This window comes from Narcine bancroftii, chromosome 1 (assembly GCF_036971445.1).
Source record: "Narcine bancroftii isolate sNarBan1 chromosome 1, sNarBan1.hap1, whole genome shotgun sequence".
In the NCBI taxonomy this organism is placed as follows: Eukaryota; Metazoa; Chordata; class Chondrichthyes; order Torpediniformes; family Narcinidae; genus Narcine; species Narcine bancroftii.
This window is the reverse complement of record NC_091469.1, coordinates 251,260,233-251,279,090: the sequence shown is the minus strand read 5'-3', so window position 1 is coordinate 251,279,090 and position 18,858 is coordinate 251,260,233. Positions and strand designations below refer to the sequence as shown.

Below are 18,858 nucleotides of genomic sequence, written 5' to 3'. Positions count from 1 at the left end.
CTTATGTATGGCACCAGTGGCCACACCTCCTGAACGCCACATCAACAGCCCAGCTGCTTCCAGGCTGAAAAGGGAAATCAGAACAGGCTTTTCCGGGCCTGCACAAAATGGCAATAAATACCTTTTCTTTTGGGTTTTAGCTAGTCTCCATGCGGAGGCTGACTATGAAAAGGCCTTGTGATGCAACCAGACAGAATGCTCTGCACAGTACACCTGTAGAAAATTTTGAGAATTTTTGGTGACATAATGAATCTCCTCAAACTTCTAACAAAGTATAGACACTGGTGAGCCTTCTTCGTGATTGCATCGACGTGGAGGGTCTAGGACAGATCCTTGGATACCTAGGAATTTGATGTTCTTGACCCTATCCCCTGCTGAGCCCTCAATGAGGACTGGTTCATGTTCTCCTGAAGTCCACAATCAGTCCCTTGGTTTCGCTGATGTAGAGTGAAAGATTGTTGCTATTGACGCCACTCAATGAGCTGATCTATCTCCCTCCTGTACACTTCCTCATTGCTGTTTACAACAACCTTGGTGTCATTGGCAAATTTGTAGATAGCATTTGAATTGTGCCTTACCACACAGTTATGGGTGTAGGGTGAGTAGAGCACTGGGCTAAGTATGCATCCTTGAGGTGCATCTGTTTGATCGTCAGTGAGGAGGAGACATTTTTTCCAATTTGTACTGACTATCGTCTTCCAATGATGTAGTCAAGGATTCAGTTGTAGAGGCCCGGAGTTTGGAGCTTGTTGACCAGCAATGAGGGAATAATAATATTGAAGGCTGAGCTGTAGTCGAGGTAAGAGTTGCTGTTGTCCAGGTGATCCAGAGCTGAGTGGAGGGCCAGCGATATTGCGTCTGCTGTGGAGTGATTTTGATGGTAGGTGAATTGCAGTGGGTCCAGTCCTTTGCTTAGGTACATGTTAGTTTTGGCCATGACCAACCTCTCATAGCATTTCATCACAGTAGCTGTTAATGCTACTGGGTGATCATCCTTGAGGCAGCTTTTCTTGGGTAATTGATGCCCTTTTGAAGCAGGTTGGAGCCTGCGACTGCAGCAATGAGAGATTGAAGACGTCCATGAACACTTCGGCCTGTTGGTTAGCACAAATTTTCAATACCTGCCAGGTATGCCGTCTGATGCCTTGCAAGGGTTCATTCTCTTGAATGATGTTCTGACATAAATATAAATTTGCCAAGATCCCCCTGTACATTAATGCTTCAAAGGTCCCTGGCATTTATTGCATATGTCCAGCCAATATTAAATGGCTCAAGTGTAGTATCTCATACTTGTCATAGAGGCATACAGCCTGGAATCAGCCCCCTTGGCAGTAAAGAGAAATTGGCCGAATACAAACCAGTTCTCATCATGGGGTCAGCAGTGGAAAGGATTAAGAACTTCAAATTCTTGGGTGTCACCATCTCTAAGAATTTGTCCTGCAGCCTTCCTGTTGATGCAATTACAAAGAGGACTTCCCGGTAGCTTATACTTCATGATAAGTTTGCAGAGATTTGGTATGTCACCAAAGACTCTTGCAAACTTTTACCAGCGTACTGTGGAGAGAATTCTGACTGCTTGCATCATTGCCTAGTATGGAGGTGCCAACACTATGGACAAGAAAAAACTACAGAGGGTTTTTAACTTGACAAGCACCATCGCAGAAATCAGTCTCCACTCCATCAAGGACATCGACAAGAGACGGTGTCTCAAGAAAGCAGCTTCTATCATCAAGGACCCTCACCACCCAGGCCATGCCTTGTTCACATTACTACCATTGGGTAGGAGGTACAGGAGGCTGAAGGCAAAGATTCAGTGGCACAGGGACTGCTTCTTTCCCTTCTCCATCAGATTTCTGAATGGACAATGAACCACAGATAATACCTCACTTTCTCTTATTTTTACATTAATTTATCTATTTTTTAAATGTTACTTTTTAGTAATATCTGCACGGTGATGCTGCCATGAAACAACGAATTTCGTGACATGTTCACGACAATAAATTCTGATTCTGACGTGCACCTGCCAACCAAAATGCTCCCCACATTCCACTTTTACCTGCCTTTGTTTGGCCCATATCCCTCCAGAAGACTGGAAAGTGGGGGACCTGGGAGAGCAGAGACTGGAGACAAAGCGATCCTCCGGGGGGTACAAGTGCCTGGTCCTAATGCTGCTGGCTCCATACAGGCTTTAAATAGCCTGTTGAAGGAGCCAACGATGTTTGCAAGTGAAAACCTGCAACTGCAAGGCCCATGCCCAAGATGGCGACAGCGGCCACGAGGGGTTTCAGATTCTGGGGACCAGCCGAGCGGACAGATGCAGGGCTCCAGAAATTGGGTTAATGCTCTCCTTGAGATGGAGAGGCAAAGGAGACGACGCTACAGGACTGACCATGGCAGCAGACAAGCGAGGAGCTCAGCGACTAAGTGGCCCCACACAGGGCTTGAAGTTGGGGACCTGCATGGGCTGCGGGCTGCTGGAGACTGACTCATGGGAATCAGATATTGAAGCTGGGATTTGAAAGGATGCCGAGGGCGAGAGGGGCTCCCGAATGGCCTCGGGCACTGAAGATGTTCCTGGAGGTTTGGATCTGGAGATTGGATTGTCAATGAATCGAACAGGAGTCTGTACGGCTGCAAAGGCTGTGGGAGTGCTGGACGCAAATCCATGGACACTTAGTGACCCTGAAGGGAGCCTCTTTTGCTTCTCTTTCTCCTATTGTTATGGGCGCCGGACTAATGGCACCTCTTTGCCTTATGGCAGACAAACGTTGATCATGTATATTATATTTTTCATGTATTATGATGTGACAATAAAAGGAAAGTTGAAGGAGTGAACACAAAAATCTGCAGATGCTGTGATTGTAGTAAAAAGACAAAAAGGTTGGAGGAAGTCAGCAGGTCTCACAGCGTACACATGAAGGTTATCAGAGTCAGAATTTATTGCCATGAACGGCTCACAAAATTTGTTGTTTTGCAGGTGCCAAAATTGCTTTAAATTACATTTTAAAAACAAATTAACGTAAAGAGGAGAAAATTGAGATAGTATCCATTCGGAAATCTGATGGCGGAGGGGAAGAAGCTGATTTGTACTGCTGGGTGTTCATCTTCAGGCAGGTACACAATCCTTTATCTGGAACCCTTAAGGGGCAGTGTGTTCTGAATTTCGGATTTTTCCGGATTTCACAGCAAAAGTCAGCTGCCCCGGATTTAAGCCCACCCGAATTGTGCTGCCGTACCCACCCCCTTCCAGTCACGCTGCCCTCTCTCCTCCCCCGCCCACCCGAGTCGTGCTGCCCTCTCTCCTCCCCCGCCCACCCGAGTCGCAATGCCCTCTCTCCTCCCCCGCCCACCCGAGTCGCGCTGCCATCTCTCCTCCCCCGCCCACCCGAGTCGCGCTGCCCTCTCTCCTCCCCTGCCCACCCGAGTCGCGCTGCCCTCTTTCCTCCCCTGCCCACCCGAGTCGCGCTGCCCTCTCTCCTCCCCCGCCCACCAAACCTAGTCACGCTGCTGTCTCTCTCTCTCTCCCTCTGCTGTACCAGCACCAGGAAAAATATTGCCGGTTTTTGGAACTTTCTGGATTTTAGATGTCCAAATAAAGGATTGTATACCTGTAGTAGCAATGAGAAAAGGGCATAGCCTGCGTGGTGAGGATCCTTGATGTCAGAGGCTGTTTCTTGAGACACTGCCTTTTAATTCAGGTGCCTGCCTGCTTTTTACTCATACCTGAAGAAAAGCTCATGCCCGAACCATCAGTTCGATAACTTTGCCTCCTATGGATGCAGTAAGGTCTGCTGACTTCTTCCAGCATTTCTGTGCTTTTACTTCATCCGTCTAAACCTATCCAATCCATTTATCTGTCAATAATCTTTCATTGTCATGTCATAAAACACAAAATATATTATTACACAAATGTCCCTTCGTCTGCTGTAAGGCAGACAAAGAGCCACTATTAGTTTTGCCTGGTTCCGCTTACAGCATGGTTAATGCAATGGTTTCACAGAGCTAGCAATACAGTTTTGAATCCAGTGCTCTCTGGAAAGGAGTCTGTACATTCTCCCCATGTTTGCATGGGTTTCCTCAGTGTGCTCCGGTTTCCTCCAAACCTACACTGGGCGCTCGTGGGTTAAAGGCTCGTGGCTTGGAAAGGTCTGTTACCATCTGAATGAAATGAAATCTTTAAAAAAAAATCAAACCAAAAGAAAGTCCCTTCAGAGACGTTGTGTGTCTGCAGATTCACCTCCATCTCTCCTGCAGCCTCTGCAACTGCACAGAACCTGCTCTATCAGTTAGCAGCCCGACCTCTGAACCCAAACCTCCAATGTAACCAGGAAGCCTTCAGCGCCCAAAGCCGTTTAGGAGCCTTTCTTGCCTTTAGCACTCTCTCAAATCCTGATTCCGATACCTGGTTCCCACGAGCCAAGTGGCATCTGTCCAAATGTTTCTTAAACATTGTAACAACACTTGCCTCATCCAGTAGTCCCTTCCATTCATTTTCAATTCTCTGTGTAAATAAATAAAAATTTCCTCTTCGGTCCCTGTTTAATCTCTCACACCCCTCACCTTAAACCTGTGTCCTCTGATTACCCTACACTGGGCCAAAGAATCTCTGTTTTTCACCAGTTTTATTCCTCTCATGATCTTGGATTCCTTTATGAGGTCACCCTTCAGTGGTCCAAGGAGTAAAGCCTCCACCTGCTCAACCTCTCCCTAATGCTCAGGCCCCTGAGATTCAACAACATGCCCAAAAATCTCCTCTGCACCCCTCCAGGTTGACAGCATATTTCCCGCAGCATGGTGACCAAAATGGAACACAATAGTCCAAATGGGGACTCACCAACGTCTTGCACAACTACAACATGACCTCCCAATCTCTGTACTCAATACACTGACTAATGAAGGCGAAAATGCTGAAAGGGTTTTTGACGACCTGATATATCTGTGATGCCATTGCGGAGACCATTTTCTGCAAACGTTTTCCAATAGTTTCCTTATTGCTGACATGAGTCTCACAGGCTTGTAGTTTCCTGGCGGAACCCTGCCACCCTTCTTGAATAAGGGATCAACATTAGCTCGCCCCCATTCTTCTAGTACCTCACCCTTAATTAAAGATGATGCAAAAATCTGAGGCATAGCCCCCAGCAATATCTTACCTTAGCACCCTGGAATAGATTTCATTGGGGAATTTGTCCACCTTAACACATGTCATTATGTCAACACCTTGATCTTTCCTGATACACACAAGTTTCAGTATACAGCTTCTCTGACTCTCTTTCTCCCTGGTGAATATTGAGGCAAAGTATTTGTTCAGGACACCACGAGGAATTCCCCTTTGGTCCTTGGCATTCCACTCATTCCGTAGCAACTCTTCAAGAATCCTTTATTATCATGTAATAATACAGAAAATCTTATAACATTACACAAGATTTCCTTTGGCCTGCAGTAAGGCAGATAAAGAGTTGCCATTTGTATTGCCCTGCACCCCTTACAGAAATAGAGAAAGAATAACAAAAAAACGTATTTTCAGAGTCATTGATTTGTCTCCTGCAGCCACTGCAACTGCATAGACCCCTGTTTGATCCATTGGGCAATCTGAGGTCTAGATCCAAACCTCTGATGTGATCTCTGATATCTATATAAAATGTTTGCAATTCTAGTCTCCAGGACTATTTCATGTCCCTTCTTTTGTACTCTTAATTGTTTTAAGATCTCTTCCATATCCTCTATCACCCTCAAAGAACTCGTTTGCTATAACAGACATGGGTTCACCAGTTAGTCTTTCCTGTGCTCCCTTCCCACTCATTGATGCCCTGGTTCTTGCACTCCCTTTCAACTCAAGACTTAATGGAACATTTCTTATAGCCCTGTGTAATAACTCAAAATGAAAGAAAAGTTATTTTAAAGTGTGTTGGGGTAGTATTTGACTACTCGTTTGGAAAATCTGCAGGTGTGGCACCACTGAATTCCTGAGCACCCCAGGGTTATGGAAATTTTAGTGTACAGGACAACTTTCCACATTACTGTGTAGATGTTTGGCATTTGAGTAGATTTGTGTTTAGGAAGGACTCAGAAGAATATGGACCAACGCAGGCAAAAGTAAGTAGTCCAGAATGCCAATTGTCGGCATGGACGCATTGGCTAAAGAGCCTTTTCCATGACTCTGTGTCAGAGTTTGAACTGTACTGGAATCGTCTGGCTAGAGCTGCAGCCAGTTCTGGAGTGCATGCTTTCAGTACTGCAGCTGGGATGTGTCTGCTCTTGAAGGTTAGCTGATATTGATTGTAGCATACGTGTTTCATGTGGCATCTGAAGGTTGCCATTTAGTTGAATTTGGTGGTGCTCTTCAGGATTTCTTGAAAGGTTAAGATTAGCTGATGGATTTGTTGCTATCTCCTTCAGAACCTGGCTGATTTGGTCACTGAGCCAGTGTTGGTGATCCTCCCACTCACATCCACTCCTAGTGCTGCTTCTAAGTCTTGAAAACTTGTATTTCAACTGACTGAGGTGATGTGGAATTGAATTGTTTATTATTTGCATGTACTGAGATAGTGAAAAACTGATTTACTGTCCAGGCAAGTCAGTCTCCACACAGTACAACAAGTGGTGCAAGATTCCTCCTGGCTCAACATGGCTGTGGCTGGTCCCCTGCTATACGTCCATGATTGTGTAGCTAATCTATAATGCAATCTAAATTCACTGAAAACACTACTTTTTTTTGCCAAATATAGGCTAGAGTTTGAAAATCTGGTGGTGGTGTGCCAGAACAACAATCTTGCTGCTACTGTGGACTTAAGGAAGGGGAGGCTGAGGGGCCATGTACCTGTCATCTTTGATGGGATGGCAGTGGGGAGGGTTAGCACCCTTGAAGTTCCTCTCCTGGAGCCAGCACACCGAGGCAACTGTGAAGGCAATTTTGCTCAGGAATGCAAATCTAACCAAGTGTATCATGGATACTGGCCTTCCATCTCTGAGATCAATACGAGGCGCTGCCTCCAGAAGGCAGGCAACATTGGTCACAATCTCTTCTCACTGCTAGCTTCAGGCAGAAGCCTGAAGTCCAGCAACTCTTCGTTCAAGGGCAGTGTTTTCTCCAACAGCATCTTGAGCCTCCCTGGGCTACCCAAACTCTCACCATAAACTAGTCCAGGACCTCCAAAAATGGGTTTGTACTATTGATTGGCCACTTGTTTGGCTGCAGAAAGTAAAAGGTTTGGTGTAAGAAATGAAACAGACAAGTCTGCAGACATCATGGTTGAAGTAAAAACACAAAGCTGGAGAAACTCAGCAGGTCAAGCCATGTCCTTTATATGGCAAAGGTAAAAATACAGAACCCATGTTTTGGGCTAGAGTCCTTCCTTGTGTATATAAGGAATTCTCAGTTCTCATTAAAACAGTGGTTCAATAAAATAGAAAGGTATGTGTCACATAAGACAGAAGTGGAAAAGGGCCAGGCATCATCTTGAACTAATGGGAGGTTTATTCAATTGTCTGATAATACACACCACCAGATTTAAGGTGTTTTCAAGCACCGGTATCTTCTGCACAAAGGGAGGGGGGAGATGATACTGTCCTTTAATATGCTGGCTGCTCTCCTCCACAATCTCCAACAGTATCAGAGCACCACAGGGCTGTGTTCTTAGCCCCTGCTCTACTCTCTATACACCCATGACTATGGCTCAGTACAACAATAACACCATCTACAAATTTGGTGACAATATCACAGTAGTGGGCTGTAGTTAAAAATAAAAGGTTGATGAATCAGCACACAGGAAGGAGAGGGAGAACTCGGCTGAATGGTGCACCGGCAACTACCTCACACTCAATGTCACCAAAACCAAGAAATGGATTGTAGACTTTAGGGGATGGGGTGGGGGGTGGGGGGGGTGGGGGAACAGTGATCAGAGGTGGAGAGGGTGAGCAAATTTAAATTCCTGGGAGTCGCTATCTTAGAGGACCTTTCCTGGACCCAACGCATGAATGTCATCGTGAAGAAAGCAGATCAGCATCTCTACTTCCAAAGGAGTTTGAGGAGGGTTGGTATGGCATCGAAAACCTTGGCAAACTTCCACAGATATGTTCGTGGAAAGTGTGCTCACTGGCTGGAGCTTGGCCTGGTATAGGAACATTGATACTGCTAAGTAGAAAGCCCTGTAAAAGGTAGTGGACACAGTCCAGAACATCACGAGCAAAACCCTCCCCACCATTGAGAAAATCTACACGGAACGTTGCTGTCAGTGAGCAGCAGTAATCCTCAAGGATCTACACCACCCAGGATGACTCTATTCTTGGTGCTGCCATCAGGAAAGAGGAATAGGTGCCACAAGACACACACCACCAGGTTCAGGAACAGCTGCTCCCCCTCCACCATCAGACGCCTCAACAACAAACCCAATCAGGGACTCATTGAAGGGCTCTTGCCTCGCTCATTACTTTTTATTAAAACCATTGTATATTTATTTTCTGCATTGCACAGACTGTTTGTTTACATTTCTCTCTTTTGTAAATGTATCTTTTTGTACAGTTTTTGCCCTACCAATTAGAAATTCTACCGCGCCTGCAGGAAAAAATTCTCAGGGTTGTATGTGTTGTCATGAGGTGAAGGTATCATCGATGGAGGGGAGGTTAGTTTTTGTGATGACTCGAGTTGAGCTTACAGCTCTCTGCAGTTTCTTGCGGCCTTGGGCAGAACGGTTCCTGCATCGAGCTACAGTGCAACTTGGGAGGATACTTTCCACGGCGCATCTTTAAAAAGATCTGGTTTACTTGTCAGTATTTGCCCAAGCTTCTAGATGGCTCACAGGGCTAACAACTTCTGTCTGTATCACTTCTGTAACATCCTAACAGGATGCAGTTGTGATGAAGAGATTTGTGAAAGATTCATCTAGAAGAAGTAAGAGGTGGATATAGGTGGAAGGGTAGAAGAGAAAGAAGCTGAGAAGTGATAGGAGAGAGGGCTGAGAAAAATAGCTCCCTGGTTGCTGGGTGGGGAGAAGATAGGAGCTGGAAGTAAGGAGATAGTGAGGTAGGGAAAGAGAGAGACTGGGGTGTAGGGGGGTGGGGCTAACAGAAAATGGCAAACTTGATATTCATGTTGTCTGGTTGGAGACTGCCAAGATGTAATAAGGTGCTGCTCCTCCAATTTAAGGGTGATCTCGATTTAGCAGTACGTGAGGCCTTGGACAGATGTCAGTGTGTGGAATTAAAATGGTTGGGGACTGAGAAGTCTTTGCTGTTACAGCAAAGGTGCTCAAATGATCTCCCAGTCTGCATTACCTCCATCCAGAATGATACCATTCTACCGCTGCTCTCCATCTTTTAAGGGCCAGCCAATTCTGAGATAATTCTTGATCATTTCTTGATGTGATGTCTGTTCTTTCCTCAAAGAACGTGGTTTTTTTTTATCTGCTCTACTTTTTACATTAAAGATATAACAAATAGATATGGTGAAAGGTTAGTCACTGAGTATATTCTGCCTTGAATATATTTAGTGTCTGAACGTTTGGCGCTTCTGAGAATTCTAGAGATTTACTGCCCTCTGAGTGAAGAAACTTCTCATCTGACCTGAATGTCTGTCCCTTTATTTTAATACAATGAACTCTGGTTCTCCATATCCCAATCAGGAGAAAGACCCACCTGATCAAGAGTATAGGCCCAGTCTATGGATTTATTTTTTGTTTGCCAAACTGGCCAACCTAGTAATCCAATTTGCAATGCAACCCACGATGTGCAGTGTGGTCAGTGCGGCGGGGTCAGTGAGGCGCGGCCAGTGCCGCACGCTTACAGTGCCAGTGACGTTGGTTAGAATCTGTCACTGTTTGTAAGGAGTTTATGTGCTCTCCTTGGATTTTCTCCAGGTGTACCAGTTTTCTTTTGCATTTCAAAGGCCTATGGGAGTAGTCAGTTAACTGATCAAGTGTAATTGGATAGCAAGGGCTTGGGAGCCATAGGCCCTGTTACCGTGTGGCATCTCTGAATTTACAGAAAAAAAGTAGGAGACCAGATGTCCAGAAATGCCTCTCGCGTGTGAATTTGTATGTAATAAACCTTTATAGTTGCTTTTTGTACCTGTATGTTAAAATTCTAGGATTTACATAAAAGAATGCTTTCTTTGAACGTGGATACCTTTCTATATTTTTCTCTAAGGTACTCTGTAGATTTCTTTGCAGTTTTATGTCATTTGCTTTTGACCTTTCTGTGTCTGCATGAAGCCTCTCTGCATCTTTCAGATAACCCATTCTGCTAGCTAGTTAGGTATTATCAGTTATCTTGGACTTGTAACACATCTGCCCTCCAACCTATTTATTAATTATAGATTGTGAACACTTGAGGTCAGTAAGACTGATCCTTATGATACCATTGGCCATAGCTTCCTAACTCAAAAATCGATCCTTTATTCTTCCTCTCTAATTTTTGGCCAATCCTCGGTCTGTAGATTGGAAATGGTTCATTCTAAGTATGGTGAATGATTTCTTACTTCTAATTTAAAAAAAATTAGGCTGCAGCCCAATTACGCCCAATTGACCTACTTCCCCCGGTACATTTCGAACGGTGGGAGGAAACTGGAGCACTTGGAGGAAATCCACACAGACATACAAACTCCTTACAGACAGCTCAGGAATTGAACCCCAGACCCGAGCAGTAGCATTGCGTTAACCATCCTGCTCTTTGAAAGACCTTTACAAAGTGCAAATACAAATAGCTCCTCTTTACCTAAATGGTTTGTTACAATCTCTGGCAGAATTGTCAAACATGGTTTCCGTAAGACCACAAGACATAGGAGCAAAAATAGGCTGTTCAGCCCATTGAGTCTACCCCACCATTCAATTGTGAAATGATCAATTTTCCCATGCAGCCCCACTGCCTGGTCTTCTCCCCATAACCTATGATGCTCTGTCTAATCAAGAACCTAGCAATCTCTGTCTTAAATCCACCCAATGACATGGTTAACAAATTCCTCAGATTTACCACCCTCTGGCTGAATAAATTCCTCTGCATCTCTGTTCTAAGCAGACACCCTTCAATCTTGAATGCCCTTTTGTCTTAGACTCTCCCATCAGGGGTGTGAGAGATGGGAAAATTGACCTAAAATTATGAACATGGAAGAAACTAAAGTTCATCAGTAAAATGGCTGAAACCAGTTCAAACAGGATAAGCTTGGGGCTTAGGATGCAGGAAAGCAGAGTCAGCACGATTAACATAAGAATCTTCTAGTCTTTGTGACAAGACCATAGGACTAAGATAAGGAATGGTAAGGTACAATAGAATGTAGGAAGTTGAGGTAGTCTGGATCAGATAAGGGTCTCCTAGCCCTGGACAGAAGTACCAAGTCATACATTTCTAATTAGCTAACCATACACAGATTTATACATATGAAATTAGCCAACCCTAGATAGAATGAGTCAACTCTGCATATCAAGAGACTGTAGCCCCGAGAATCAGGAAGGTGTGAATAAGGACAATGACATGAAGGGACACCGACAGGATACCCCCCCCTGGTCCTCCAAGTGTACTGAAATTGCACGTAGGCAGGCAGGATTGCCTAATGCCAAACCTCTCCAGCAGGAGGCAGAAGAATGTAAGGGGGAGGGTATTCCTACACTGAAATCAACTGTATAAAAGTTGGGTGAGCCCCAGTATGTGTGTGTATTCCCAGGGTAAGGGGAAGCACCCAACTTTGCATTGTTGTAGTAATAAATGTTCTTTGTTCTCAATTTTTGTCTCGAGCAATTTCTTTAAAGGTACTTTAATTCCTAACAAATGGGGGCTCGTCCGGGATCACACTCCCTCCACTGACAGAGTACCCCGACGACGAGAGTAGGTGCACCCCGGCTGATTCAGCTGGACTCACGGGCGACGGGTGGCTGGTCAGTGGAAGAAGCGAGTGATATCCGAGAAGAGGCATTGAGAACAAACGGCGGAAGGACGCGCGCTAGAGCAGTACTGCCAGAACTCGGTAAGAGTATTTTACTTGTTCCTAAGTATGGGAATAGCGGGCAGTAGAGATGAGAGTCCTGACACAGGACGTGACCACCAGATAGCTACGTACAGCCCGCTTGGGATGATGTTATCTGAGTGGGGCACAGGAAAGACCCGCGGTAAAGACAAACTGACGACGGTCAGGTATTGTTGTAATGAATGGGTGGGATACCCGGTTAAAGGGAGCTCCGTGTACTGGCCAAAATTCGGATCCGAGGATGAATGGATGTGTGAAGCTTTGAACTTATGGCTCTATCAAAACCAGCCAGACAATGTTGAGAGCAGGGAATATGCAGCCTGCTGGCTCAAGGGATCCATTGAACAGCTGGTTTTGAATGAGAAAGAATCCAGGGATAAGAGAGAGGAGGAACCTCTTGTCCCTGAATCACAGGGTTGGGATGTGTTACATTCCCTCCCTCCACCCTATGTTCCTCCTATGCCGGCTCCTATCTTTCCTTCCCCTCCTATGACCTACCCTTCTGCACCTTCCCCACCTCCCCCACCACTAGAGAAGAGAGAAGAGAGCAGGAGTGGTATGATAACTTGCTCACAAAGCACTCGATTACCACCTCTGTTGGCAGGAGGGAGAGGTAACTTTAATTCAGAACAGCGTGAGACTCTTCAGGAAGAAAGGGCAGAACCCTTTGATTCATTTCCCAGGGAGCAGGAACCCAGACCTAATAAGCTAGAAACCAATTGGATGAGACCACTGTGGGAAGTTCCCATGGGAGAGGGTCTCGGTTTCGTAAATGTGCCCCTGACCAGTACTGAAGTGTGTAACTTTAAGAAAGAACTGACCTCCCTGATAGAAGATCCCCAGGGATGTGCTGAACAGTTAGACCAATTTTTGGGACCAAATATATATACAATATGGGGGTCTCGACATAGAATCCCCAGCAGGGGAACAATTGGTACTAACAGGTTTTGTTACCAACTCAGCCCCAGACATTAAGAGAAAATTACAAAAGACAGAAAATTGGCATGAGCAGGGAATAACCCAGCTTCTACAGATCACACAAAAAGCATTTGTCCAGACATCTGAGGATAAGCAGAAAGCAAAGGCTAACATTTTGATGCAAGCAGTTAAAGTAATAGTAGATGAGTAACATGGAAAAGGCAGGGACTGTGTGCCAGCTCCTGAATGTTGGGAGAAGTGCAGGGAGTGGGAGAGTAGAGACCAGAGATAATTTCATAAATCACGACTTCCCACTTCAGTCACTGACCAATATTGATTAAAATTCATGCTAAAATTTAAATGTCATAAAGGATCATTTTTCAATACTGAAGAATTAGCGAATTTAACTACCAGTTAATTCCAATTTATGAAATAAATTGTATTCAAATGTGATTTTGCACAGGGACTACCTGAGAATAGTGATGTTATAACATTTGCAGGGAGAAATGTTTGCGCAAATAGGGTGAGTTCTATACATCTTAACTTTAAGTGTATGTGAGATAAAGAAAGGATCTGATGTGTAAAGTGGCTGGATCAGCCAGTTGAAGGGGGAGTGTGCATGTCCCTTTAAGTGCACTGTGGCACTTGAAATTGAGGCTTCAGGCTCTTGTCTTGCAGTTAGAGGTATGGAGCCCTATCAACACATTTAATACATTTCTTCTACACATTCAGCAGTCAAGGTCCGTGAGTTTAAAGATCACCCACCTCTGGAGAATAAAGATACCTCTGGGGATTCCTATGGGGATTCCTATAAGTTTAATCATTCATTTCTCTGGTGCATTTTCCTCCGGAGTGAAATTAATGCCTCAGCACAATTTCTCTGTATTGCCGCTGTTATTTAATTCATGATAACTTTCCCCCATTCATCAGGTTTATATTTAAATCCGGTAGTGCGGAAGTTACATTGTAAATAATCACGGAGGTAAATCCTGCGCAACTGGATTCAGCTTAATGGAGAAATAAACCTGCGAACTGGTCTATGGTGGTGGACTAGACTCTTTACTGAGAACTGGAGCCTGATACTCCAAACCCTAATAAGCAGCTGGACTCACTCCCCTGACCTTCATGGTGCTCCCCTACCTAAAGACTTTACACAGACATTACAATTCGGTTATTGACCAGCTGGGTAAAACTACACCTTACACTTGAAAGATCAGTGTTACTGATCTAAAAGAAAAGTGAGGAGAGGGGGGGGGGGGATCAGTCACACTGACACTAGTAACCAAAGATCAGTAACACTGATCATGGTGAAAGATCAGTATTACTGATCTAAAAGAAAAGTGAGGATTGTGAGAGATGGGAAAATTGACCTAAAATTATGAACATGGAAGAAACTAAAGTTCATCAGTAAAATGGCTGAAACCAGTTCAAACAGGATAAGCTTGGGGCTTAGGATGCAGGAAAGCAGAGTCAGCACGATTAACATAAGAATCTTCTAGTCTTTGTGACAAGACCATAGGACTAAGATAAGGAATGGTAAGGTACAATAGAATGTAGGAAGTTGAGGTAGTCTGGATCAGATAAGGGTCTCCTAGCCCTGGACAGAAGTACCAAGTCATACATTTCTAATTAGCTAACCATACACAGATTTATACATATGAAATTAGCCAACCCTAGATAGAATGAGTCAACTCTGCATATCAAGAGACTGTAGCCCCGAGAATCAGGAAGGTGTGAATAAGGACAATGACATGAAGGGACACCGACAGGATACCCCCCCCTGGTCCTCCAAGTGTACTGAAACTGCACGTAGGCAGGAAGAATTACCTATGCCAAACCCATCCAGGGGGCAGAAGAATGTAAGGGGGAGGGCATTCTGATACTGAAATTGACTGTATAAAAGTTGGGTGAGCCCCAGTATGTGTGTGTATTCCCAGGGTAAGGGGAAGCACCCAACTTTGCATTGTTGTAGTAATAAATGTTCTTTGTTCTCAATTTTTGTCTCGAGCAATTTCTTTAAAGGTACTTTAATTCCTAACAGGGGAAACAACCTTTCTCCATCTGCTCTGTCCATACCTTTCAACATTCAAAATATATCAATCTGATTCCCTAGCTCTTTCTGCTAACTTCCAATGAATTCAGGCCAAGAGGTGTCAAATGGACCTCATATGATAACCCTTTCGTTCCCAGAATCATTCTGCGCACCTCCTCTTAACTTCAAGTAGGGTCACTGAATATTGTCTCCTCCGGTCTTCCCTGTCGCGGTTGTGAAATCTGACCTAAAGATCCCATTGGAACTGGGCAGCTGGTGGGATAAGCACGGATAAACCCATTGCTGATTGTTCCAAGTTTCAGTTCATAGGTGAAGTCTAGTTGAAGGGTCTGAGGTGTAGTGGAACGGTTTACCGCTTGTGAAAACTGTCTCCATGGAGATGTCTAACAGCCTGCAGAAATCCGACCTTTGTGTGAGTGGCCTTTGAAGCACAGAGACGTTTGGCATGTGACTGTCAAGTGACTGTCAAATGATTTATGCTGGAAATGCTGAAACAAGCATTGAAGAAACATTGAGGTTTTCTGTTTCCTCCTGATAACTTGCCAAATGGCCATGTGCACGAAACTAAAGCAAGATTTAAATTTAGACAAAATAGCACAGTAACAAGCCCTTCTAGCCAATGAGTCGGTGCCACCCAATAATCCCAATTAACCTCAAACCCCCGTTAGCTTTGGAGGGTGTGATGAAACCAGAGCACCCAGAGAAAATCCACGCGGTCACGGGGAGAACATAGAATCTCCTCACAGGCATTGGTGCATTCAAACCCAGGTCACTGGTGCTGTAATAGCATCTCAATATCCACTCTGGTTACTGTACTAATATATAGACAAATAAGTGCAGAGCCGCATAACAATAGTCAAAAGGTCCATGGTATGGAGGGAGAGATTACAAAAACATCGAGCAGTGCACTTATGAAAGACAGTGCAAAGGCATCATCTTTTGCCAGTGTGAGATCCATTCAAGCAGGAAAGAAACTGATCTTGATTCTGGAAGTTTATGTTCACAAGTGCATGCATTTTCTGCCTTACAGAAGGGTGTAGAAGAGAGTATGGGAGGAGGGGTTGGATGGATCCTTTAATATTTTAACATCTCTCCCAAGACAGTGGGGCTGCAGACAAGAGTCCATGGCAGGGAGGTTGGTTCGTTTGATGTTCTGAGCTGTGTCTACCACTCCGCAGTTTCTTTCCGCCTTGGACAGAGAAGTTCCCATACTCGGCTGCGATGCACCCAGACAGGATACTTTAAAATGGGGCATCTGTAAACATTGGAAAAAGAACTCGGGGTAAATGCTGAATTCCCTCATCCTTCTAAGCAAGAGGTCTCTGGTGTGTTTCCTTCATTGTTCTAAGCAGACACCCTTCAATCTTGAATGCCCTTTTGTCTTAGACTCTCCCATCAGGGGAAACAACCTTTCTCCATCTGCTCTGTCCACACCTTTCAACATTCAAAATATATCAATCAGATTCCCTAGCTCTTTCTGCTAACTTCCAATGAATTCAGGCCAAGAGGTGTCAAATGGACCTCATATAATAACCCTTTCGTTCCCAGAATCATTCTGTGCACCTCCTCTTAACTTCAAGTAGGGTCACTGAATATTGTCTCCTCCCGTCTTCTAAGCAAGAGGTCTCTGGTGTGTTTCCTTCATTGTAACATCAAGAACAGGGTGGATGGTTGTTGATGGGTCCTCCTAAGAACTTGAGACTCTCCACCATCTCCATTTCAGCACCAATTCCAGATTGCACTCCAGGTTAAAGACTTTTTTAGTTGTTTAGTGCTGTAAAAAATCTGTACAAGTCAGACAAAATTCCACTACAGTGACATGGTTAGCATAGCGGTTGGCACAATGCTGTTAGAGCACCAGCTCTAACAATCTTGTGGGGTCTGTAAGGAGTGTGTAGGCTCTCCCCGTGTCTGTGTGGGTTTCCTCCAGGTGCTTCAGTTTCCTCCCACCCTTCAGAAACGTTCTGGGTGTAGGTCAATTGGATATAATTGGGCAGCATGGGCTCATTAGCCTGAAGGGCTGGTTACTGTGCTGTATGTCTACATTTAAAAAAAAATTAAATTTAAAACTTTAAAATCCTAGGCAAGGATATTTGTCTGTGTGTCATTGCAGAAGATATTCACCAGAATGATTTACGGGATGAGGAAATTGAGAGAGCAAGATTGGGTGACATTCACTGACAACGAAGAGAGCAAAAGGTGTCTGAGAGGAAGGATGAAATGCTGATTTCTCTGGCTGGACCCTGGGCACAATCTCTGGACAGTACGTTCTGGGAAGGGGAATTATCTTCCAAAGGTGTACAATCTCACTCCTGATGTCTGACAGAGCTCCTTGGTTGAGTGTATTTTAGAGTGCAAGTTGCGAAACTTTGAATGTTAAGGGAGTGGGAAGGCTATGGAGATTGGGGGAAATGCACAAGGATCAGGCATAACTTTGCTGAATTATGGAGCACGAAATTGAAGGGACATGCAAGCTCCTCTTACTCTATAAGCAGACAATGCAGCTGTTCCTCACCACTGCACTACATGTTCCCAAATCCAAAGGTAGGGCTTGAATCCAAAACCTGAGAAGTGCCCAACCACGCAATCAAGGGTGTACAGTGGGTAGAGCTGTGGGCTAAGCACGCATCCTTGAGGTGCACCGGTTTGATCGTCAGTGAGGAGTAGTTGTTGTTTCCACTTCGTACTGACTGTGGTCTTCCAATGAGGAAGTCAAGGATCCAGTTGCAGAGCAGGGTGCAGAGGCCCAGGATTTGGAGCTTGTCGGCCAGCACGGAGGGAGTAATAATGTTGAAGGCTGAGCTGTAGTCGATGAAGAGCAACTGTTACTGTTTTTGATCTGATCCAGGGCTGATATTGTGTCTGCTGCGGAGCGATTGTGATGGTAGGTGAATTGCAGAGGGTCCAGACCTTTACTTAAGTATGTGTTAATTCTGGCCATGATTAAACTCTATAAAGAATTTCATCACAATAGATGTTGATAAACATCCAGCGCTACTGGGTGATAGTTGTTGAGGCAGCTCACCCTGATCTTCTTGGGAACCAGGATGTTGATAACCTTTTGAAGCAAGTGGAAATCTGCGAATGCGGCAGTGAGAAATTGAAAATGTCTATGAATGCTCTGGCTAGTTGGTTGGCCCAGATTATACCATCAGGGACTTGCAGAATAAAATATCGAAGGCAACGAGTGTTCTTATGAGGAACCGGTAAAAGAGATTGGCAACATTGAGATCACTTTGAAGAAGTCATGTCTCACTGCAGAATTACAGAAGTGTTATGCTTTGACTGTAATCACTTTGAAAATAGTTTACATGAATGGGGGGGGGGGGGGAGGAGAGAGAGAGAGAGGGAGGGAGGGAGAGAGGAAAGGCTCATTAGTTTAAAGGCAAGACTCCAGAGTCATTGCAATCTCTTGGAAGTTTACAGGGTTCTGGGACCAAAGTGAGTGCAGAGCTTGTTCACTTCAATCAACACCCTCCCTGGGATCCCTTATCTGAAAGATTTGACTCTGTACACATTTGTAGAGCTGACCTTGTTGACGAAATTGAAATGTTTATTGTCAAATGTAGTGAGAGAGTTTAAAAAGCTTAAAACTCAAGGATCTGGAACTGTTAGTTCCTCTGCAGCTGGATCAGTGATTTCTTCATTAACAAACCCCAATCAATGCAAAATAGCAGCATCACCTTCTTGCAGACCATCAACACGGGCTGTGTGCTTCGGTCCCTGCTCTACTTCCTCTGTACTCATGATTGTGTAGTCAAATTCTTCTTCAACACAGTCTATGCATTCACTGATGACACCACAGTTGTTGGCCAAATGGGATGAGTCAGAATTTAAGATTGAGGTTGAAAATCTGGTTGTCTGGTGCCAGAATTATATCCTTGTTGTCAACATCAGTAGTTTTACTTTGGAAAGGGGAAGTTGAGTGACCACCCAC

The 18,858-nt window shown here is 44.6% G+C and overlaps 1 protein-coding gene across 4 annotated transcripts in view; it reads left to right on the top strand.

The window, feature by feature from the left end:
- The window catches only part of acp2 (acid phosphatase 2, lysosomal), a 63,312-nt gene that overhangs the window by 1,917 nt on the left and 42,537 nt on the right, over nt 1-18,858 (top strand). Inside the window, exon 1 of one of the 4 annotated variants that reach the window (XM_069895038.1) lies at nt 17,785-17,805. The exons of the other annotated variants lie outside the window; for them this stretch is intronic. Within the exon in view, the coding sequence (XP_069751139.1) occupies nt 17,803-17,805 (3 nt within the window). The 5' untranslated portion in view covers nt 17,785-17,802. Of the gene's footprint in view, nt 1-17,784; nt 17,806-18,858 lie in introns of those variants that run through there. 4 annotated transcript variants of the gene reach the window in all.